A 25,919-nucleotide genomic window follows, 5' to 3' on the forward strand; every position below is an offset into this window, starting at 1 on the left:
ATGCACTGTGTGTTCTGACACCTTTCTATCAGAACCAGCATGAACTTTTTAAGCAATTTGAGCTACAGTAGCTCGTCTGTTGGATCGGACCACACGGGCCAGCCTTCGCTCTCCATGTGCATCAATGAGCCTTGGCCGCCCATGACCCTGTCGCCGGTTCACCGCTTTTCCTTCCTTGGACCACTTTTGATAGGTACTGACCACTGCAGACCGGGAACAACCCACAAGAGCTGCAGTTTTGGAGATGCTCGGACCCAGTCATCCAGCCATCACAATTTGGCCCTTGTCAAAGTCGCTCAGATCCTTACGCTGCCCATTTCTCCTGCTTCTAACACATCAACTTTGAGGACAAAATGTTCACTTGCTGCCTAATATATCCCACCCACTGACAGGTGCCATGATAACGAGATTATCAGTGTTATTCACTTCACCTGTCACTGGTCATAATGTTATGGCTGATCGGTGTATATAGGGATCAAGTACCAAGCATGAAGTATTGCCGTAGAACAAGGAATATAAACATTAAACTATCTAGTAAAACAGTTTGAAAATGTTTTTAATTTTCTTGTGTCCAGGAAGTAACTGTGCAATAATTTATCAGGAACACTCTATAAAAACACAATAATGTTTACTGTACTGAAAATCTGGTTTGTGCAATGTTTGGGTTGACATTTATTTTTCCTGTCACATGCCTTGTGACTGTAGTCCATTGACTCCTTGTGTTGCATTCAGAGGTGGAGGGGCAGCCACAGTATCTCTGCTTAAAAAAAAAAAAAAAAACCCTGACTAAGTCCAGCAATCAGGGTCAACACTGTTCTCTACACAGGATGTTGCTTGGTAGAACTCCAGGCAGAAGGATGGACAAAGGAAAGGGAAACGTGAGCTGAGGTCATTCTGAACATACAAAGTGTTTTTCTGTCAATGAGTTTTCCCAGCCTCCCTTCAGCAAAAGCTGCTTTGTGTCTGAAGGAAGTTGGTTCTAATTTAAAGGTTCAGGTTTCATATTAAGCCTCCTTATGTTGCCTGTTTCGTAGGCAATTTTCAGCATTAGTCCACTGCTGTGTTGTATCTGCTAAGTTTGTTCATGGCCATTCTAACTTCCGTAACCTGAAATGAGTCGAAATATATTTTCAAACCAGACTGCTAAACAGTTGGGGGGGTGAAAGGGAAGCTTCGCAGTGGTGCACAGGTTTCAGAAGTAGTTCCACTTTCATGACAGTGATCATAGTCAGATTAAAAAGTCAACTTTCTTGCTTAAAGTGTTAAACAATCTAAATACTGGTGGTGGTGTTATACGGTGTTTGGAAAATAAACCAATAGAAAGTGTAAATGATTATATTGTTTTAAATGTGTACAGTATTTAAGAGACTTGTTTCATCCAATTAAACTCCACTTCGTTTCAGTTTCATAGCCCATGTGATTATTAATTTTGTAACTCAAAAATAAACTTACATGTGTTTACTGATCTCATTTAGGTAGCTCATTCAGCACTGTTGTAAAGATGGCAGAAACCAGTATATTCAAAGAATTGTACTTTGGCAAAAGCACAATATTACGTCAAATTTAGTTATGTAAAATCAGTCAAAATGTTTTGCAACACTTCATTTCCCTTTCATGTAGCTTTGCTGGGCAGGCGTCTTGTTCTTCCCCTTCCCCTTGTCTTATTTTCGCTCACTTTCATTGAATCATTTGAGTCATACTGGTGTATTTCTGAATAATTTAATTCAGTGTTGTTGTTGGGTAAATGTTACAATGCTTTCTGTAACAAGAAATGCATCAGTTGAAATAGAACAACATTTGAAAGATAGACATTCACTAAATTATAAACTGTAGAAATGTATACAATCCAATTGTCAGATAAAGTAATGATGGCCTTTTTTGGTTTTACAAGCACTTGACAACAACACAATATGATTGCTCTACTCACACAATATTGCATTTCTGCCCTGTGCTCATTGAGAAAGTCAATGGGAAATATATAGAAACCTTCCAAATCAATGTGATCTATTATTTATTTCTTAACAGACGCCTTTGTCCAGGGTGACTTACGAAGTATAATAGCATGATTTTAATGATTACATGCTAGTTGGCAGATGCTGCCTCCAGTAAATGTACTCTAGAAAAAGAGGGGGAAGATTAAGACTTTATTATACATATATATCATTTTCATCCCCGGCCCCTAAGTGGTAGAAGGACCTTCCCACTGAGGTCAGGACAGCAGAGTCCCTGAGCACCTTCTGGCGGTCATTCCAGACACATCTGTTCAGACTGTACTTGTAATATAGAGGCTTATTCTTCTGAGCTGTAATTTTGCACTTTATGTAACTATGCTTCCTTATGCTCCTGCTTACTTATACATGGTAAGATCTCCTGGTGTTTACTGTCCTATGCCCATTCCCTTCATGTCATACTCAGGACTTCACTGCATCAGCTAGGATGTATGCTTTGTATTTATATGAACTTCACGTCTGCGCTGTCATCATCTTTGAATTGCAGTTTGTATTAAAATCGCCCCCACTTTCTCACATGTTTTGTGCTCTCATGCACAGAGTGGCTGTCATTTCTCACGCTCTCCTGGCCCCTCTGCGGCTCTGCTGTCCGGAGGCACACTGTCCCTCAGGAGGGGCCCCCCAGGGGAAACGCAAGGTGTCACAACGATGATACGACACAACCCCAGCGATTATGACGCACAGCTGCAGGTTGCCCTACATGAGGAAAAGGAAGTTTTCGGTGCAGCCTGAGCCGCAGCGACTGCTGTGATTGACGGCACTCTCGTCCAATGACCCGGCTGCCGTGACGGGGCGCCTGTAAGTCCGCAGCCAATGGGCGTGTGCGAGGGGCGTGGCCTGACGTCACGCAGGTTACTCCTCTGCTGGACCAGGATTTCCACCTGGCCGGAGGGAGCGGATTTAGGCGAAGCTGCCGCCATGCTGAGTCTGGGCAGCGGAGGAGTGAAGCCGGGCAAGCCGTCCTTTGTGTCCTATGTCACCCCGGAGGTACGTCGTCTCCCCGCTGCGCAGCGGTGTGTGTGAGTGCGGGCGGGCGGGCGCAGGAGGTTGTGTTCAGTGAAGTTAACCTGCGTTTGGGCGGGGTTACTGTGTGAAGTGTCATTACACCATAACCCCTGTGTCTTCAGCCTTTTTTAGGGGAAAGCAGCGTGAACAGACAGTAACTCATTTTGAGACGGCACGGAAACCGGGAACACATGAATCTAGTAAAGATCCTTCCTTGACAGACGACGTGTTAGTCATGTGTGATCAACGTCTGTGAATGTAAGAGCCAGTATACAGTCCAGCTGCTTTTCACTCACCATTAAAAAGTCAATATATATGTATTATCCACCGAAGGGGTGAGACCAATTATGACGCGTAATGAGAAATAAAAGTAGGTTCGCAGGATAATACTAAGAAAGATCTGCGTTGTACACAAACAGACTTCCTTATGTTGTGTGATCTGTAGCTGTATTTTATTTTTAAATGTGGTGCCCTTTTAACTCGTTTCTTTTGCATCGGGACTCCTTGGCAGTTCATTTTAGTTGGACTGTTTTTAACCCAAGTAGCAATTACACATTTGCCATTAACTGTCCCTTGCTGTGCACTTGAAGGGAAATAACTCGGTGTTACACATAGACACATTTAAATAAAGCCACAATACCCAGCAGGATACTTTATTATTATTATTATTATTATTATTATTATTATTATTATTATTAATATAGCACCTCTCTATTGCTATGTATCTTCAGTAATGTAAGTGAATTCTGGAAATCTTAATGTTGTTCTACATTGATTATCACAACACAGAATCTGCACTTTAAAGACTGTGTATTTAACTTTAAATGTCTAAGGCAATAAAAAATAATACTGAAGCGATTCCTTGCAACGGCTGATGAATACTGCTTGTAGTTTTTGGTGAGAATATGTGTTGGGGTGTTTTCACAGGATGTTATTGAGACAGATTAGCTTTTCTCGCTTGCATTTTCTACACTGCCTAAATTAATAATGTAAAAAGTACAGTGCACTTGCAGTCAGTAGTACATTTTTAATAAGTTGCAATCTGTATTTTTTGATATTAATGAAATTATAATGGCTTGGGATGCATTTAAAATCTGTTAAGGTCGAGACAGTTTAGCTGCACTAGGAGTTATGCATCTTCATCTGTATTCACTGAGTAGGTTTTCCTCTTACACTTTAAATGGTTAATGCTGTATGCTTTACATATGATGACCTGTTTGTCTAAGAAGCATTACAAGTGCTTATTTCTTCATTTGTAGACAGCCTTCACTTCTGTGATTGTGAGCACTTTGTGAGAAGGAGTGTTCAATCCTGTGCTATCTCTGCTTTTGGCAGGTTAATTCAGCATTTTAATTACAAACCCAGGCTTAAGTGGCACTGCCAAAAAAAAAAAAAAAAAAAAAATCAACCGCAAATAAACCTAGCTGTGTTCATGAAAGCAGCAGTGATGTACCACTTCTGAAGGAAAAGTTTCAGTTTTGGCATCACAGTGCAATAGTAGAGGAACGGGTTTTATAATTGTCCAATCATTTTGAGGGGAGATGCAGGACAGAAAACTGTTTCCATGTTAGGTTTTAATGTGTATTTTATTTTTCTTGACACAGCATTTACCCTGAACATTATGCATGAAACTGGCATCAGCATTTGTAGAGAGTAGGAAGCCTACTTACAGCAGGGGTTCTCAGAGGACAGCATGTGAGTGAAATTAGGGATGCTTGGCAAACTAAGGTGGCACAATTTTCTATCACACCCTTGAGTGTGACATCCACCAGGCTATTGGCGCACGTCTTCAAGGCCACAGACCACTGTGGGAGATCCTATAGCTCCCCACCATCGCTGCTTTCAATAAAGTTGTCTAGGTTTATAGGTGTTTTCCGAAAGAAAATACCAGCGCAAACCCAAGCAAGTATTGATATCTGAATTTCTAGCATTTGAAATTGTACACCAGCAATGTATTTGATTAAAGATCCTAAGATATTTAGAAAATATTGATTTGACTGTTATTTAACTGTATAAAGTACAGCAAATAAAGAAGAAACAATGACTGTACCTCCTATAAAGATAATTCGGAACATGATTTGGTTTCAAACTATTTAGTGCGTTTCCCAAATAACTTCTTGTTTAATTTGATTTGAAAATGTACTAAAAGTTTGACGTGTGCTGCCTGTGCTAGATAAGCTGAATCACACAGCTGAGTGATAGCAAATTATTTCTTGTTTACCAAGTGGCAGCTTCCTGGGAAAAAGTAGGATATTTATAAATAGCCGTATTTGCCTTCAGTTGAACTTCACTGCCGGCTCAGGGTTATGAAGAGCTTTATAATTCAATGTTGTAACCACTGCATTTCCTCTCTGGTATTCAAATGGCAAAGGGTAATAACTCCTGTTTACAATGATCATTTTAAAATAGGACTTGTGCCAAATGGCTGTTTCAGAGATGATTCTAAATTGTTTTGTTCTTCCCATCTACTGCTGGCGTTTCATTCTCAACAATACATGTGCGGACGGTTGTTTATGCAAAGTGCTTACTGTTTACATGTGTCAAAGATTTACGAACTCTGTGAACATAGTCAGTGATTGATTTTAGTCCATGACATGTTAAAATGTGATTGTACACATCTGAAACAAAAGTTGTGATATGCACACTGTGCTACAGAATTCCTTTTTTATATTTATTGATTATTCAGCAATTTAAAAAATAAACCCTGGTGATAGACCCATAAGTACAGCATTACTAAAGCTGTTTGAAAACTATAGTCTTCATAAACATGTTGTGTGTATGAATTGGGAAAGTTACCAGCTTAATCTAGGTTTCAAGCTTCATTTCCTTTTGGACCTACTTCCTTAAAGGCTGCCTAAGGGAAACTGTTTGATATATTTTTGAGCTGGAATATCTCCAGTACATTTTACTCAAAGAGTCATAATATTTCCATGAAAGGACAAACTTTTGTTTTGTACTAACCACACTTCCTGGGGCTGAACATATTCTGCTCTTTATTCCTCGGGGCTGGTCAGTTATTCTGTCTTCTGTCATGGCCCACACCCTTCAGGGCCTTAAAGCTTTCACTGAGGACATCACAGCTGTGTTAATCTTGTCTTTTACAACTCCAAACTTGTTCCAGACACTTTGGTCTGCAGTGCCACCCCTAGCTCCCAGCTATGCCATTCTCAATGAGTGCATCGCTTCATAATGACACGCAGTGTAAAATTCAGTTTGAAATTGAACTAGGCCTTACCCTTTGTCAATTTGAGTCGGTCTGTAAACAATGTCACGGTCTCATGTCAGGGAACAGATACCGCTTGACTCCAGGGGCAGGGATTGAGGCCCGTGCTATGATAGTGAAGCAGAGAACTAGCTTTCGAGAGATGTCTTTTTCATTATTTTCTGTGTGTGAGTTTAGGTCTCGGAAAGACACCAGCTGGAGATGTGGTTTGGAACACACAGGAACTCTTCATTCACGTCCACAGCCTATGTGACAGCAGCTGCTGAAAAATAATGTTTTCTATTAAAGGAAGCAAACAAACAAAAGATGGGTGTATCATTTCTGACTTTGTCTGCTGCCTGGTCACGTCTAAATTATTCACAAACAAACAGCCTTTTGTAAATCCAACAGGAGTCTTTTTCCCTTCATAATGTAACCTTTTCAATATGTATAGAAATAGATTGTATGTGAATGTATTGGAAGTTTCCAAAATATATTATATATTTTGCTTCTATATATATTTTATTTCGCTACAACTGTAAAACTTTGCACACATACAGGCCTGCTTAAATGTCTTAATTTCTCAGTGAGAGGCTGCCGAATGATGTTTGAAACACTTTGTAAGTTGGATAAAGTCTTCTATTAAATTACTTCTTCTGTCATGTCTGCAAACTTATGAAAAGCCCTCTGCCACCTGGTTAATTTATTCTGTTATTTTTTGGTGATCGCAGAGATTGTAAATGATGGGCTTGTGATTAGTTAGTTCTCTGTGCGTTTGCTGACCAGAAAATCATAAGGACATCTCTCTTGAAAGGGGGGAACTTTGCAAACGAACAGCATCACGTATCCGTGGCAGACTCTGTGTTATATTTGGGGGAGGGTATAAAAAGTGAGGCAGTCTTTTTTCACAATGTAAACATTACTTGAAAAATATCCAAATACATTTCCACAAAGTAATTGGAAAATAGTTATTTGTGTTTCTGATCCAGGTCAATGCCTTTCCCAGGTCTCCACTCACTGGCCAGTTAGAGGTCTTTGTAAATGCCAGAGGACTATTGCACAAGGCTAGAGTTGATTAACTGAGGAAGAATTAAAGCCTTTGAAATAAAAGGCCCTGAACCCTACATTGAAAGTGGCATGGCGCAGTCCTCCTTAACCTTCAGTAGTTGTTTGTTCTTTCTCAGGCAGATAAAGCGCTCTGTTCAAGGGTTTGTTTGGCCACTGGAATCTGAACGAAAAGCTAAAACAAAATGTAGCCTACACTGGAAATGTCACTGATATCTGTTAGGATTCAAACATCGTAGGTGTTTGGAATTGCAAGATTAGGAAGCATTCAGAACAGCAATTTAAGTATCAAATCATAATCCCCTTGGTAAGTGTACAGGATTGCGTACTATACAGGATCACGTAGTTTAGAAAGAGTGTGCATTGTAAAGGGCAAAAGCGGGAGCATTTAGACTAGGAATGGTATTGAGGAGGGGTGTTTAATGCAGATCTGAGTGTCCTGTTGTTGAAAATGGGACTGTATCCCAGTGAAACACCTCTGAGATCACCTGATGAAACCACATTACTTCAAATTAATCAATCAATAAATTGTGTATATTCTATTGTTTTTCTTACCTTTTAACAGGAAATTAAAACCTCGGAAAAAGAGGTTTTGAGAAAAGAAAAAGATCTAGATTTACTGCCAGGTAAGTTCCTTCTTTTGGTCATTTTAGTCATAAGTTATCTTGTGTTTTGATGTATAACTATTTATTATATTATTAATTGATACATCGGTAAAACCTTCTCAGTGTCTCATCATTATTAAAGCTTTCCGCTCCTGAAGAAGGTCTCTGCCTCTTACTCAGATTTTCTCTCTGAAAAGGGAAGCTTTGCAACCACTGTCTAAAGATATTTATGAATTGGTTCTTAAGTGTCCGTAAATGGATGAGTAACATTCACACATTGATATTAAAATCGTGCAGTAGAATTGAAACCTTTTGTTCTGACACATTTTTCTTAACTGAAAGAAAATTATAATCATGAAAATAATTTTAGCTTTTCCATATATAAAAACATACAGCAAATTACATAATTTAAAATGTATCAAACAAAACCATTAAAATGACACATTATTCAATATAGTTGCTTTTTTTTTTTTTTGCTTTGTCTGGCTACTAAAATTGTTAAAGCAGTGGTTAGAGAACCCTGATCCATTGAGCATTAATTCTCGGCTAGATAAGAGATCTGGAAAACCCTCTATTTTTTCTAAATTTAAAATGCAATTTTTTGCATTTTTGCTGTGTGTGGGAGTTCTTTCCTTTTTCAATGCATGGCCTATTCTCTTAAGCACCTTCAAAAAATAAGTGCAGTTCCTCAGGCGTAAGCAGTGTGTGCTCTGTGGGGTTGCAGGCGAGGTGGTGTTCTGCAGCGCTTCGCCGGTCCTGAAGTACACACAGGATGAAGGCTCACAGCGGGGCGTGTTCGGGACGCTACTCTGCAGCAACTTCAAAGTTTCCTTTGTGAGTGACGAGGAGTCCACAGAGGAGATGGTGAGTTCTCTCGCACTGTCCTGTGGTGAATGAATAATGCATGCATACAAACAAACAAACAAACAGACTGCATCCATGTCTTGGGATGGATTCCTGTCTTAACATGATGGGAATAATCAGGAACCAATGCAAATAACAAAGCCTTCCAGTTTATGGAAGTGTCCCATGTTGCCACAAAGGTTTCTTGGTCTCTGATTTTTATCGGCAACTCATTCAACAACTTTTGACTCCTGAATGTTTTGTTTTGGTTATGTGTTTGTTTTCATTTCAAATAGTAAGGGTTGTTTGCTTCACTAATTTCAATGTTGAATTAAAGCTTCAGGGATCAGTACAGGATTGGCTGTAAGCAGAAGTTAAAGTCATATGAAAGGAGCTTTATTCTGATTGGAGTATCTTTACATCCCAATCTCAGCATAGTTTGAATGTGGACACAAATCAGGGAACAAATCATCTGGCATGTTTTAACAGACAGGCCAAACAAAATAAACAGACCATGCAACATATCTTAATTTTAAAAGGAACTTGTTTTGCAAGACCTGCTGCTCATCTCTGCACACACTGTTTAACTGTTATTATTGTATTAAATTACAATATTGCAAACAACATTTTAGGGTTTATAGTTAAGTACTGTTATTGAAAGCATTCATACCTTCATGTGAATCAATAGTGATTCACATGATAAATATTCATTAAGCTACATGTATCGGTGATACATTTCCAGAGATTTTTAAGAAACCTTTGATTCAAGTTATCTGAGCTGAGTTAAGACTGGGGATGTTTAAACATCTGACTAGATTTCCATTTATTTTAGTTTTTTATTTTATGGGGGACACTTACTCTAGTTATCCCAAGGAAACTGAGAATTGTGAATTGTGTCTCCAACCAGAACTGACCATATATAACAGGTAATGTATTGAACAGACGCATGAACATCAAATGAGGAAAAGGGTACATTTAGCCAAAGGTAGCAGGTTGTGGGTTTTGGTTAATCAGTGGAGCTATAAATCTTTAGGCCCCTGTCACTTTGCTGGTGACTAGATTTAGCCAGAGGGACAAGTCTGAAGAAAGAATCTAAAACCCCCACAGACCCCTACAGTGCATGACTGTAATACCTTTCTATGCAGTTTGGTCCTTCAGAAAAAAAAAAAAAGACTTATTGCTAATTATTTAATCTAAATCGGTTGGAAGATGGCATGCACTGGTCCGCATCACTGTAGAGATGTCAAACAAATATGTACTTGGTTCTTCCTCACTAGGACAAGAGAGTAAAGAAGGGCCCGTAGATTAGATTTCCTATAGGATGACTAGGTCATGAAACTGAGCAAACCAATTAACTAGATTTGAGAGGTGCAGTGAATATTCCATATACACTGGAAATGAAAACTGTAATATGTCCTTTTTATTCTGTTATTGTAAATCTAGGCATACTGACTGCAGTAAACATTTTTTTTTTTTTTGTACTAGTTTCCTGTGGACAGACTGTGTAAAACACCACAAAATCATCAAGACCACAGGAAATTCAATAATGGTGCCTGTTGCTGGCTTTTAATACACTCCACAGCTAAGCAAATGAACCACTGCCAGTAGTATTCATTTTCCTATCCATCATGTTGGATCAAGTCTACTTACTTTGTTCTCGTTTACCTGCAGTTTTGTATTCCTCAATTAAAAGTTGTATTTTCTTTTGTCTTTCAGGCCCCACTCTTCAGGAATAAACTGTATGGGGAAAATGATATCCCTTTAACATGCATAGACCAAATTTATGGAGGTTTGTCTGAATGTTGCTCATAATGACCTAATGTATACAAAAATGCCAGGTAGCATATCTGGAGGACACCATTTCTCCTGCTCTGATGTGTCTCTAGAACAAGCAGGTTTATGGTGAATTCCACAGAATTGTTGATTGTTTTTAATAATTATACTTTCTAACTAAATACCATAAATTAATTATTCCTTCCTGTTAAAATCTATTCGTGCTAGCTCTTGTTACCATGAAATAGGCGTAGATGTTCCTGCATTTTGTTTTTATTATGCAACCTGTGCAATCTCATCACATAGCAGAAGCAGTGTCTTGGTAAAAAGGATCGGCTTTCTGCTGTTATCTTTTTTTCTAGTGAATGAGGAAAAGAAAAAGCTGATACTGGGCGGCCAAGTGAAGAGCAAGTACCCCTCGAAGATCATTATTTACTGCAAAGATCTGCGGGTGTTTCAGTTCTGTTTGACCTATGCAAAAGAAGAGGAAGCTAAAAAGGTGTGGTGGTGAGCTGTCCCACAACACAAGTCTCTCAGTGCATGACTGCATGCTATGAAGCAAAGAAAATGTTCAATGTTACTTTTATATCTTGTTGAACAGCTGCTGCACGTGTAAACAATTGATTTGTGCATAAACCAGCATTGAAAAACTAAAAGGAACGTGTTAATATTTGCTCTTTTGTTCCAGATCTTTCAGGGAATTGTTCACCACAGCCTTGAGCCAAAGTCACTGAAGTGCCTGTTTGCCTTTTCCTATTTTGAAAAGGCAGGGCCCATTCCAGGTAAGGAGCTGCATAGAGACTGCCTTCAAGGGTTTAAACGTCAATACAACCAACCAGTGCCGACTAATTAAGCCCAATGATTGAATCTGTGAAGTAGTTAATGGTTTGGATCAAACAGAATGCAGAAGACAGAGGTGCTAACAGCACTCAAAGAGGGCAGTTTTTTGCTCCAACTCACTTTCCTTATTTCCCAGTTACTCACAGAAAACAGAAGACCATAATGTTTGAAAGTAAGGAGGACTGGGCCATGGAAATGAGGCGCACTAAGGGACATTGCACATTAGTAACTGCCAATGAAAACTACAACATCTCTGAAAAGTATGTTCAAACTGCTGTTACATAAAAAATGTACATCCTGTTCACAGTAATGTATGTTAACTATCTGACATGTGGAAGCATTTTTCTTTTTGTTTGCTAATCTTTTTTTTTTTTTTTCCTTCTTTATCTTATTACAAAAATAAACCTGCCATATATAAATGTCCCACTGTGTAAATCCAGCAGCTAGCATTGTGTATGGCATGCACATGCATTAGTCACGCCAATAAGCTCTCCACCAATTACCCTTGTGTGATACAGTTTATGTACATGCTGAACACCATTATTTGTTTGTATTTGTAAACTAAGGACAAGAAAGCAGTTCATATTCTTTGGCCTTTTTCCTGTACAGGTTACCACAGTTCTTCTTTGTCCCCTCGGCTGTTTCAGAGGAAGATATCAATTCGTTCCATGGGAAAGGACTTCCTGTAGGTATTTAAGGAATATTTGGGATTTGTATGTTTGCTTGTTCTGTGTAACTAAGGTTTTGCTCATGTTTGGAATGAGATGATGTGGAACGCCTTCCTGAAGATGATACTGCTGTTGTTTTATGTACATTGAAATACTTGTTGGCCCAAACTATGTCATTGTGATGTAATCCCGAGTAAGGGACTGTGTGCTTGCCTGTGCTTGCAGGAAGTAGGATAGCAATTTCTCTCAAATATGTCATTACTAAGTAAATGGTAATCACTTTTCTACACACTTAATGGAGCAAGTGTATAGAAACACAAAGACTCTGTTTCAAGCACAGGTGAAGAATTTTTCATATTTCTGAAGTCAGTTACTCAACAGCTATTTTTGCCTATTTAAAACTTCCCTTTCTAGACTTCTCAGACATGGAGAACTTCTGGTTTCAGTTAATACAGGGTGGCATGAAACAGACGATTATTTATACCTGATGGATATCTAATTAATTTTTAAGAGGAACACTTGCATTGCGGACTGTGAACATTGAATTGTCTGTATGAACTTGAACAGATTTACACTAATGAAGGCTGTTATGTGAGAGATGACATATGATGCTCTGGCAGAAAACGCAAACCAATACAAAGACGTATATATATAGAGAACCAGACGGAGAGAGGGTTTTTATAGCAGTTGCATTTATGATTAGAAGAAAGTGTCATCTTAGTAAAAAATGAAGCCGCAACTGAGTACAGTTCTGTAGTTTTCTATTAGCAGGTGGGTCAAAGTTTTGATTTTAATCCGGCCCTTAATGAAGCTTTAAAATGGTTCCCGTTGTTTTAAATGCCGCCTTTGAAAAGAAGGAACTTCTTAAAAAGACAGTATTTTAACCTTTTCACTATATTTGCTTTACCATCTAAGCTGAACAATGTGCAATAGATTTAAAGTATATTGTTTATATGGTTTTATCTGCTTTTTACTTTTCATGTCAGAAATGTTCTTGACATAGAACTGTTTGCTGTTAATCTTTTACAAGTTAAAAAAAACTTGCAACGATAAAAACAAAAGGTTTGATTTGAACAGAAATGTCTGATGAATGGGAGTAACTGTTAAATGTTGGAGATTGATTATATACAGAAGAGAAGTAAGAAACAGTCATTAAACAATATATGCCTAGTGTGTTGTAAAGCTATTGGAATGTAACGGGAGGTCAACAGATGGTCAGAGGTTTGGGGACATCTGTAATATTGAATGTACACTTCCCCTGACCGGGGTGCTGTGGTTGGTATTGGTAGTTTTGGGCATTTATGTCTTTGCATTCTTGCAGGTCTGGTGTTGGTCCCATCACAGTGGCTGTGCCCTCTTTAAAGCATCATCTTTAACAGTTGTGTTGGAAGATAGTGTTTCCCAGCCCTATATGGAGAGGTAAGTGGTCAAACTCCATCCAATCAATCTTAATTTCAGTTATCTTGTACTTATGTTAGGGTGATGGCTATCACAAAGTACTCCATCAGGAGTGATTAATGAGACCCAGAAATTGAGACTACAATGCAACAGCACTTCTATTTACAAAGAATGCATTTAAAGATAGAAGCGAGTATAATCTATACATGTACATAAGAAAATAATAGTAGTCTGGTACTAAACATGAGAAAATAAGAAAAGATTATATCTCCTGTACCTCTTGACATTTATTTTTGTTTTCTTTCATTAAGTAACAGAGTACCAGAAACCCTACATTAAGCTGTCATCATTCTACAATTAGCTCCCAATCTACCAATTCACAAATATCCTGCTGTCCATTAGCTTTGAGGTCTCTGGGTTTTTCTAGTATTTTTTTATCTGCTTTCTGTGCCTTTTCCCCTATTGCAGATTGGCTAAAGAAAATAAGTCACGCTAACATGTTAACAATGGCAGAGTTTTTAAATGTTGATTCTTAGTCAGGACAAAAGCAGTCTGATGTTAAAATGGACTCAACGTTTCTTTATTTTTATTTTTTTTTATTTTTCCAATGGGCCCAGATTTTGGCATGAGCCAAGTCAGTCCAGGAAAGAGACCCATTCACACTGGTTGAGCTGATAGACCAGTGTGAATGGCAGGGCCTTCTCGCGTAACCAATGTGCTTTTTTACAATGCTAGAGTACAGCATTTTGAGTTACACTTCTGAAAGTTGTTTTTGCTTAACCTCTGATTGTGGGTGAAAATAACCCAAACACAACATAAACCTCATGTGGCAATTGTGCGCAGCTCGCATGACCATTCCCAGCTATGCATATGTATGTCCAGTTTATTATTAGTTTTATTAGTGCATGATGGCTCATTTATGTTCAAGATAATTATTGGTCATTCTATCATTTGAAAAACATTTAATTCCAGTCTGGAGAATGAGTGTGTGATCCTTTACCAGTTTTAAACGGATTATAGATGGTCCTCAGTGCTTTTAAACATGCAGCTTATAAAACCAACATTTATATCCCTATCCATGACAAATACAAAAATTAGAGAACATTTTGTGCTTTTCTTTTAATAGATGCATCATAATTCCAGTATATAACAATTTAATGTTATATTTACCACCCCTTTTGTAAAAGATGAATAACCCAAAACTCTATTTTATTATGTATTATTTTTGGAGCATTTAATTTCCTTTCACTGTCTGAAATCTGCAATCCAAGTATAATGTGACTGCCCCAATATTAGGAAAAATGGGTGTTCAATCAGGGGCTAAGGTAAAAAGTTAATATGGTCCATAAAATGTAATGTCTATATTCCTGGTACCCTGTCATTGTCTTTAGTCAGTCAGCAGAAGTGTTTTATTTCCACAGATGATAAGACCAAAGATGTATGTAGCTGATGCACAGTTATAGAACCCAGAGTGGCAGAAAGTGTTTTCTTCTTGGATTAATGTTTTATTTCTTATATTCTGTCTACATCTCGGGAGCTCACGTTGGCATAAGGTCATAGGATTTATGGAGAGCGAGGGGCACCAAATTAAATTTTCTGCAAGAGAAGTGTTTTGAAAAAGCCACCCAGACCCAGAAATGATCTCCACCGTGACCCTGGAAAGCCCCTGATTCAATCATCTGAACATCAGGGAATGAAGATCACATTCTTCTTTACTGACTAATGGCACGGTTTGATTCAGTGAAGTAATTGCGAGTCTGCTTGGCTTTGACCCCGTCTCTCCAGGACCGTACCCCTGCAGCTCCTGTACCAAGCAGCCTACGGTTTACAGTTTTGCACTTTTAAGCATCGCTGACTGGAAATTCCCCAGGCTGGCATGACATCAAATGTTGTGCATTCCAAATTAATTAGCATGACTCCCAGACTGACCCACTTGGGTTTTGAGATAAACCCATGAAAACAAATTAGTTTTCCTTATTAGTTGTGAACGGGCATAGATGTTTAAGGACACATGCTCGTACACATTCATATACATAATGCATCCTTTTCCCAGTTTACCTCTGCTCTACGTTTGTTTGTATATAAATCTATATGCCATTGCGATACGTGGGAGATTTGATTTGTGTTGACTGTCCTGTTCCAGAATGCTCACTGCAGTTGCTCAGACCTATCTCTTCTCGGTGAAAACTGAAGACCTCTCCAGCACACTCCCAACTGTTCAAGACATACAGCAGGCCTACAACAAATTCAAGCAGTACTTCCTCATCGGTGAGTGGTCTTCACCCAGGCCTTTGAATACGTTGCTCAATTGGCAAATCAGACAAGATTTCATGTCTCTTGCACATGACCAACATTAAAGCAAACGCGTGGAAGCATTCCCAGCCGTTGCATACCTCATAGGCCATTGTGAAGGCAGATGGGTTAGACAGTTGACAGGGAGTGGTCAAAGCAGTGTACATTACCTCATCTTTTCATATTCAAATGTGTGCCCATGGCACTGGCACTGCCTAGAAATGCAGATCTCAATATAGCATTATCTTGTGACTCAACTCTGTAAACCTGTGGGAGGAAATCTGACTGAAATAGAAGGTAAAGGACCGTCAGTAGCAGTGAGGATACATTCCTCTTAGACACCAGGCTTCAGAAAGTATCCACAATGGCAAAAAAGGGGAGCCATGTTACAATGAGTATCGTTTACTATTCTTGTCAGTCATAGACAGTATCTAAAATGAAAAGACGTGTGATCAATGAGCAAAACAGCGATCAGCCCTAATATTAGACTGCGGATTAACATTTGAACAGTTTAATAAAGGTAATTCTCACACTGCACCATTATCACACTACTTTTTTTATATTATATTTTAGATTACATTAACAGTGGAAGAAGAAATTGTTTGCCATTTCAAAACACTGTGCTGTTCAAAGTCCCCTTATTAACTGATTGTGCATAGACCATTTAAAGCAGATTAAGGTACACAATCTCTGTAGCAGTGTAGGACTCATTTTGCTTTAATAAAAATAATACTTATGAGTTCATCCACAAAGATTGGATGTAAAGTAATGTTAACAAACATTTATTCATTAAACCATGGACATATAACCCAGGGCCTGTTCTGCGTTTGATTGATGCCAATTCATTACATCCATTTCAGTATAATAATAAAATAAAGGAGTAAAATTACATTACACAGATAGTGATGGTATTAAACAATTAACCTCACGCCTAAGTGATAATCTGAATCATTATTCTGTTTCAACTCATTGTAGTGTTGAAAGGAGAGGCTGTCTGATGCTATAATTATAAATCATTGGATTACCTCTACACATAGGTATCTGCCCAATATTAAAGCCATACAACAGCCTGAACCCCAACCCTGGCCAAAACCAACATTTCACACCGGGTCTATGAAAATTCACACTGATTCAGTTAACTTGGTAGAAAAGCAGCATGTTCCAAGTTATAAAGTGTTCATTAGTCGTCTGCTGTCTGAGCTTTCTGTGTGAAAGTAGTGTATTTTTGTGCTGTGTCCTAATCGGGTCATGTGATCCCTGTCATCTGTGTAAGGACAGGAGATGCACTTGAGTACACTTGAGTTGCTGTAGCTGCTGAGCACAAACTGAATTTGAAATAACATGCCCCTTGGACTGTTGTATCTGAGGTATCATAAACCCAGATTGTGGAGAAGCTTGTCTCCTCACTGCTGCTTAAAATAAGTGGGAAAAACTCAATTAAAAAAAGTAATAATGATGTGCAGTTACCATTTCACTTATACCCTGACCTCCTTCAGTTTTACTCAGGGGTGAAAAAGTATGTATAATCTGTGATTGTGTTGTTTTCATACAGATAATGCTACAGAATTTTGGATTTCGGATGTGAAATGGTTCTCTTCTTTGGAAAATTCTGGATGGTTCGACATAATCAGGTTGGTTTCTAAAATTGAAGAGGTTAACTAATAAAAACATGATGGTTTTAAAAGTGGGGATGACTAGGGTTGTCTGGTTTCCTAATAATTAGGTTCCATGTCTTCATTTACAGACAGTGTCTTATGAAAGCAGTTGAGATAGTAGAGTGCTTGGAAAAGGAAAACACAAATGTGCTCATGATGGGTAAGTACTGAAGTCTCTGAAGGTATTGATCCGGATGTTAAAAAGATTCTTTAATATCATGTAATGTCTTCTTAAATGTATAGGAAGCACATACTGTATGTTTTTCAGTGACCTGGTGGAGCATTGTACATTGTTAACGTGTTTATTCCTGCCACAACTGCTTCTCAATAAAGGTCTTGTTGCTGGTATTGTGTTTGATGGTTGCAAAGTCTTGTTTTTTTTAAGATGTGATTATGTGAAGGACCTGCAGTAGCACAGAGCTGAATGAAGTACCTGTTTTTCACCCGGTTTCAGAGGAGGATGGCTCAGACCTGTGCTGTGTGATATCAAGCCTGGTTCAGTTGATGCTGGACCCCTGTTTCAGGACCCTCTCTGGCTTCCAGAGTTTACTGCAGAAAGAGTGGGTGGCTGGCTGCCATAGCTTCCTTGATCGCTGCAACCATCTCCAGAGGGAAAAAGAAGTACGCCAGTGTCTCAGGCTCGTTTTCATTGTCACGTGAACCTCTGCTTGTGAAATTGTGTGTGTTTGGATGGAAAACCCCAATGGCAGTGGAGAGCTAGTAGGCGTATAATAGTGAGAGAGAGTTAACTGCTTTTCTTTTCTTGCAATTGTTTTTAAGACTTTCCTAGGTAGATATCCAGGGGGTTATGCAAACACTCAGCAATTGTAAATAGAAATTGTGAGAAACCTACTTAACCATTCATTAACCATAATTTTTTTTTCCCCTCCCTCCCACCAGTTACAAGCGCCAGTATTCCTGTTGTTTTTGGAGTGCGTCTGTCAGTTAATGCAACAGCATGTGCCTGCTTTCCAGTTCTCAGAAACCTACCTGACTGTCCTCTCTGACAGCATCCACATCCCACTCTTCAGCACGTTCCTCTTCAACTCACCACACCAAAGAGAATATGCCACCAAGGTAGGGGCCCCTGGGGAAAAAATTATATTCAAATGCATGTATTTTTAATTGCAGAGTAAATTGACCCTTGACCCCGGTTCCTGCTACAGTCAGGGCTTGATAATCGGCAACTATACATTTGTTGCAAGGTCTTTAATCCCATCAGACTGCTTTAGGCTACACTCAATTTTCAATTTCAGAGAAAATAACTCCAGGACACAGTGTGATTAGTACATTAGTGGTGGCGTGCTTCTTCTGTAGAATTTCCCTTCCATGTTTTTGTCATACTTGTCCATACTAATTATGGACTGTTCCTTTCTGAAAATAGACAGACACAAAGAAACTGAAAGGGACGATAGGCTAGGCTAAATATATTTCTATGAACTCTGTTGTTCTCCCTGGCGATGGCAGCTTGGCCACGGATCTGGTTTGTCGACATGTTTCACTGGGAGAGCTGAGCCTTGTGAAGTTTCAGCCTTTCTTGCCTGGGTTTCACTTCGGTCCACTAGACCCCACAGTGGACTTCAGAAACCACATTATCCCATTATCAATGGCCACACGTAGCAATGCAACCAGCTGTGCTGCCTGGAAGGAACTGTCTGTAACCCTTCACAGATTGCCTATTGGAGCATTACATGTCTTCCCCACAGGCTGCAGCTAATGGTACAAGAAAAAAACATTATGATAAAACAAAACCATATATGGCCTCTTATAATATCTTCATTAGTTGGATGAATTCCATATGGGGGAAAAAAAAGATTGCTGTGTAGCCACCCCCATTTCTCTGGTTGCTTTTCATGTGTGTGGTTTATGTCTGTCTCATGTCTGAGCTAAGCAATCGAGGGTTATTTTGGCTGGCGCAGGGCCTAACTGTTAACTCTTCAGAGCATGTGAATAGTTTTTCATGCTTTTCTCTTTTGAATGCTACCCATAGAAAAAAGGGGTGTTTAGTTCTGAGTGCAAGTTTTGATAAGATGAAAGCAGATGTGTAAATTGACTAATGCAGATTAGCATAAAGTTGCATCTATGGTAATTAACACAATTAGCACATATATAACTCTGTTGATGGTGCACCTTAGTAGTAACCTTGCTTCCTTGAGGATGAGTCTCAAAGTCCAAACCCAGGGAAACTGATCTAAATATTATATAAGTAATAAGTCAAATTTCCAACCACGCATGCACAATACATAAACAGTGTAAATTATATATATATTTTAATATATATTATAAATAAGATGGCGCACTGTTAAAATGTTAATATCGAAATGATATAATTTTCACATTCTTCCGATTGCGAGCATCTTGTGCGATTCACTATCTCAGGCTTCAATGATCCTGCACAATAGTGAACCTCCTGAACCGCTGTCATACTGAAGCAAAAAAATATTCAAAGCATCGGCCACTGTCCTTTTGTCTCTTAGTCTAAAGATTTCACAAAAAGGTTTTTGAAAGTAGTCTTTTATGAAGTGCTCCTCATTGATGTCCGTGCCCCAGAGGCTGTTGGGTTTGCTTGATATAGGTCACCTTATACATGCAGACCTTTTTGTAACTTTCCACTGGGCACAGGCCTATGAATGCCTTGACTTTCTATGTAAAGGAGAACCTGCCCTTGCTGTGCAGATGTTTTCAGTGAACTGCCTGACAAACACTACCCTGCTAGTTTACAGTCTCTGCTTGCTTTGGCAGCTCGAGTCGCCAGAAACACAAAGGAGCCCATTGAATTTTCCCACAGTTTGGGATTGGTCACTGCAGTTTGATTGCAAAGCTCAGGATTTCTTCACTAACCCTCTGTATGCAGAAAAGCCAAAGCAAGACAAAGCGCTTAGGAAACCTCATCGCCCAAAGGTAAGCATTGCAAACAATCAATGTGTTCTTTCTTCCAGGAGGGCAGTCCGGTGGATTGAAGGCCGCACAGACACACCGGAAAGGCGTGATAGGGAGCTCAATTTCAGTTTTCTGTACAGCATCCTTCTTATCGCTTGATTACTTTGTATGTGCCTGAAAAAAGGGAAGGCCAAAACCAGATTAATAACCCTTTTTAATCCATTATTCAACTCTTTTGTATGTGATTAATTGAATGTTCTCAGAATATGAAAATAAGGTTCACAAATGCTGTACGTTTTCTTGAATTATGAACTTCTCTTTGACCACACATTTGTGAGAAACCTAGTGTGCCCCCTTTACATGGCTGTTTTCAGTTCTAGCTGTGTGTCTTCATTTGTCTAGCTGCCGTTTTAATAAGACCTGCAAAATTATGGAAATTATTGCAGTACTTAATTAAATTAACAAACTAAAAAAACGCATTGAAGGGCCGGCCTAAATTAATACATTTTCGGTGTGCTTTTTCCTCCAAAGCACCAGAGACAGTTATCTTTGCCCACAGCGGCCTTCAAGTCTTCTCCGAGGAAAGGCTTCTTTAAAGAGGAAACCGAAAACCTGAAGAAGATGCTGCTGGGAAAGCGGATCAGCAGGTGGATCCACTCCCCCGAGGCCACGCCGCTCACCGCCAGGGAGTTCTACCAGTCCTGGCTCAGTAAGCCTCTGGACTACCACGGGCTGTTGCTGCCCTGTCTGGATGGGCCGGCCATCAGGCTTTGGATGCAGAGGTACCTGCGTTGGATCCCCGAGGTGCAGATCTTCGGCGGCGGATCGGTGACAGTCATGAACAAAATCTCGGACCTGGTGAGCGAGATCCAGGACCTGCAGAGGGAGCTGGACCGGTGCTCCAGCAACGCGCACTCCCACAGCCAGAGGACAGAGGTTCCGGCGCGGCCCACGGCCCGCCACTCCTCATCCTTCCCCTTCGCCTCCTCGCGTGCCTGGACCTTCAGGCCGGTCATCCCCACAAGCCTGCTCCACGGCCTGACGATGGATGAGATGGTGGATAAAGACGATGACAACACTGAAGTCTTGGGCATAGTGTAAGAGTAAAACACAAGCCCTCTGTGTTTGGAAATAGCGACAATCAATTCTGAGCCACAACTGTGGTATCTCCAGAAATACTGTGCGCGGGATGTTGCATTTATTCTGTACAGTATAGAAGTTTGAGTTTTTGCACCACAACGTTTGTAAGCAAACCTAGCTATTTTAATATGTTTTTTAGTTAGCTAGAATATATGCAATGGACTAAGCCGAAAAGAGTTTTCCTAAACGTGTTTCAAATCAGATACAACGTTTACAGAAATGGAATGGGGAAAATATATTTTCCCAGTTCAAACTTGCTGACCAGTGTCTAATATAGATATACAGCTCTGGAAAGAACTGAGACCACTCCAAGTTCAGAAATCAAAGTTAAGTGGTCTCTTAATTTTTTCCAGAGCTGTATATATAATATACATATCTTCCATTTGTAAGCTGTTCTACAAATCCTATAAGAATGACAATGTCAAACCTTGCTGCCAAGCAGCAAATGAGAAAATGTGATGGGTTACTGCAGCACAGTCAGCAATCAAATATGCCATTACATATAGTCCTTTCAGATCCAGTATGGCCATCATTTTCATGAATCTGAGTTTATTATTATTGTTTGTATTCAGTAGTTTATATAATTTATATTATAGTAAAGCCTAAATATAATGATCTGTTTTGTCACTGATTTTTTTTTTTTTTTTCTTCATTTTTAAATATTATCATTTTGTTTTTCAATGTATACCACATGAATGTGTTTTTATTGTAACTTAGAATTCCAGGAAAAATGTGACTTGTCTTGTTTTGAAAAATGTATGAAACAATATATCAGGATTTTTTTTTACCTCTTATGCCTGGCACATATTTCTCAAAACATTACAGACAAGATTGTTCTTTTTAGTCCATGTTTATGTCTGTTTAATTGAATTTAATGGTATTTAATGGAATGCATACATTGTTTGAGGCAAATCAAAACAAACCAAAAATCAGATTTTACTAAGCTCACAAGATAAGGCCAGTGCAGCTAATATGACAGGCTTTAGTTATGTATTTCAAAATATTCTCTACAAAAACTTTTTACTTTTAGGATGAGAAACAGTTTTAGAATGCATGGGGAAAGTAATACATTTACATAATTTAGTGTTTAATTTTAGTTTCACTTTAAAAAATACTGCTGTTGGACATTGCATTCTCAATTAGTTTACAAAGAAGTCAAGAAACATATGAGTCCAAAAGACTGCAATATTTGTACAGGTTATTATTGTTCTAATAATGAATGAATCAAGTGTTTTACAGACCCTTATGTTTCAAAAGGCTGCAGTAAATTTGGGTAAAGTGTCTGAACAGGAAGATGTGTTGCCCTTCCTTCATTCTTTCTAAAGCATGACCTTATTGAGACTTCACTACATTCCCTTCAGCACCATCTGCTGGCCTTGTTAATAACGAAATCCAAGGAAAGGTAATGCCTAGTTGAACGCAGATTGTTGACACAAATCAAGTGATGCATAACTAAAAAAATCTCAATTGAGAGTTTTAAAGAGAAACTATTTTAAATATTCACTTTACTTAATGTACATTTAAAACAAAAAACAAATGATGGGTCATAATTATAACTCTTTGCTCGGCACATTGTATGTTTTGCACTAACTTATTTCAGGTTATTTTTAATTGCTCCTTTTGACACAGGGCACTTTTGTGACTGTCTTGTGTTAATGTATTTTTTCCCAATGCTAACACTTCTTCAGTGTTCCCTCCGCTGGAATTTATAACTTTGTATTGACAATGGTTGATATTACATCAATGTTTACACTGAAAACAGGAATCTGTCTCAAATCCCTGTTAGGCGTGTTGTTGAAAATGTCATTTTTTAAAATGTTTAATAATGGTAAAATATAATATAAATATAAGAGAACCAACATTTGACACATTACCATCCTAATGTCGAAACACTGTGTAACTTAAATTGTAGGGAGACGAGGGAGGGGGAATAATCTAGTTGGTAAGCTTTTTGTTTGCATACACTGGAGATGCACTTTGTATGTTGAATTTAGCTGGTCTGCCTTTTTATTAGCCTATGTTATTGTCTTAGCATAGTAAAGAGAGCCACAGAACGGGGCTGGAGTGTGTAGTTTTGCTACTGCTGTTATGGCAACAAGCTGTACACATTTATTTTACTATATATTTTCCTATACACTTTTTTTATACTTTCATGTGCACTACTGTATTGTATTTAAACACCCACAGACCCTGAAACACTGTTTTGTTTTTTCTTTTTATAAATGACAACAGTAATATAAACTGTATTGAAATGTAACATTACCCTGTTGGGTGAGGGTCATTAATTAATTTAAATTGCTTTCTTGCTAGATTGCACTTTCTAATGTTCCTGATGGTTACTTTGTAATTTGTTATTAAACCTTTCTGGTCTTGGAGAGAGTGAGAAATGTTCTTTCTTATGCTGTGGATGTAAAGACAATGCTACTCCTATTTAGTATGTATTCATGCAATGTGCACACACTTAAAAGCTGTTTGCCCTTTGCATATAAACCCTTGTGGAAAGAAAACTCGATTCAAACAGATAAATTGATACCATTCTATAGAACTAAATACACATAAGGTTTTACTTCATACTGGCCCTCATTCCATAATGAGATTATAGGATCACATGCAATGTGTCATTGTTCCAACAATTATTGTAGACACAGCATGGAGTTGGTTCTAATACAGTCATTATATTGGCAAAGCAAAGGTTTGCATACAGGTTTGACAATGAGAAATGTGGCATCTGGATTGTTTGACAAAGTTCTGTCTTTTAATGATTGCAAGACTTTTAGCCATTTTGAGGTGCGAGATTTAGTGAATACTGTTCTGGGGAGTTAAAGATGATTTGTGTGTATACTGGTAAATATCAGATTACTTAGTGTATGAAATGAAATATTAAGTTATTGACCTACTTGCTTTGTATAAGCAATTCTGGGCCAGATCAACCCAATGAGATTAAATTGTTTACCCACTGAGCATAATTATTGACAGCTGAAGCCCATTAATACATTCTCTTGTTAACAGAGCTAATTAAGGTTTCAGCTGTTTTTGTTTGTTTCGGGGGGGAGGGTAATTTGGCAGCTGTTTATGACTGCAGGGCATGTACAACGCCTGTGCCAATAAACCCACAGCTCATCTGAATGTGGTTTCCTGTATTTGAATGCAAGGGGACGCAGCTCGCTGTTCACCCAGGTAAACAGCACAGGAGTGACTACTGAGCGAGGTGCAAACTGTCCTGAAACAGAGGGGTGTGGCATGCTTGCCAGGTTGGCTCTATGAAGTCAGGATACCATGTACAGTTCAGGTTTTTAAAATGCCGAGTGAATTTGAGTCTCAACTTGACAGAAATATAACTGGTTATTTACCATCACTTTAGAGACGTTTACAATAACAAACGTCTTGTCTGACAGGAATTTCCTCTATATAATCTCTCTGTCTCTGAGTTTCAGCCATTTTCCCCAGTGAATTATGGTATCAGGTAAGGGTATGTGAATCATTCCTTATCATTAATCATAATCAAGAATCATAAATCAGCTTCAGATAACAGATTATTACAGTTTTTTACAATTGCTTACACACTGAAAGTGGTACTTGAGGCACACTCAGTGAAACCATTAACTCATGTACCTAATCTTCAGACCAAGTCTGCAAAACTGCAAGCACATTATCTGCTTTACACTCAGTTTGCAATTGTAAAACACTTTCTGCAAAACACTAAACACAGTTCTCTACATTATTTTATTATTATTCATAACTAACAGCTCTTGTGTTTCCTTTGGAAATCAGTGTCATTCAGAATGCCTCACTCGTTTACCGATTACCTACACCCAGTGCTCATTTCTTCACTTACAAATCAGAGCTTGAGCACTATAAATAGGCTTCAGGTTGGCTTTCTTGGTTTGGACAACAATGGAGGCCAATTTTGGAGAGAGAGAGGAAGAGGAGTGAGGGTAAGAGGGAGACGAGGACAATGATGCCAACGAGGAGCAGGAGGAGGAGGAGGATGAGGAAGAAGAAGACGAGGAGTGGGACAAGGAAGAGGAGGTAGGAGAACAATCACAGATGTGGTCAACCATGGTTTGAGTTTCAGGGAGGCTGGGCAGAGGGTCCAGCCTTTACTTGAGCTGCTACACTGCAGCAAGTGTCATCCGGACATTTTGAAATGAGAACAGGTAAGTAAACCTACCCTCTATACCATGCTACTGTACTTGCAGCACTACAGTAACATTTCATAATGAAAGACATCTTGCACCCTAACCATTCACGTCATGTTTTGGCAGAATTGCTAGACGACCCTTCAATGGAGGAAGAAACTGGCTGTTCATAGCAAACCACAGCAGAGGTCGGTTTTAACCTAGCCGAAACAAGACGCAGGGGAAGAAACCTCGTAGGACACTGCACCATCGTCAATGTCCCTGGACAGCGTGTGGGAACATCACAATGTGTGCAGCCATTAGTCAGAACGGTGTCCTTCATCTTCATTCCGCTCTTGGTCCTTATAATACTGCCCACCTTCTTTGACACCCTGCACAATATCCTCATTCCCAATGACCAAGGAA

The 25,919-nt window shown here is 38.9% G+C and overlaps 1 protein-coding gene across 1 annotated transcript; it reads left to right on the forward strand.

Moving 5' to 3' along the window:
• Positions 1-2,870: 2,870 nt before the first annotated feature.
• On the forward strand, positions 2,871-23,750 carry mtmr12 (myotubularin related protein 12). Its single transcript, XM_066712043.1, has 16 exons — positions 2,871-2,996; positions 7,847-7,907; positions 8,611-8,750; positions 10,446-10,518; positions 10,865-11,001; positions 11,191-11,284; positions 11,479-11,602; positions 11,952-12,027; positions 13,332-13,429; positions 15,552-15,676; positions 17,253-17,331; positions 17,445-17,515; positions 17,810-17,976; positions 18,256-18,432; positions 20,098-20,256; positions 20,767-23,750. Exons 1-16 carry the CDS (start codon positions 2,928-2,930, stop codon positions 21,334-21,336), a joined length of 2,220 nt encoding a protein of 739 aa, XP_066568140.1. The 5' UTR covers positions 2,871-2,927; the 3' UTR covers positions 21,337-23,750.
• Positions 23,751-25,919: the final 2,169 nt, after the last annotated feature.

The sequence above is a fragment of the Amia ocellicauda genome, chromosome 8 (genome assembly GCF_036373705.1).
Source record: "Amia ocellicauda isolate fAmiCal2 chromosome 8, fAmiCal2.hap1, whole genome shotgun sequence".
In the NCBI taxonomy this organism is placed as follows: domain Eukaryota; kingdom Metazoa; phylum Chordata; class Actinopteri; order Amiiformes; family Amiidae; genus Amia; species Amia ocellicauda.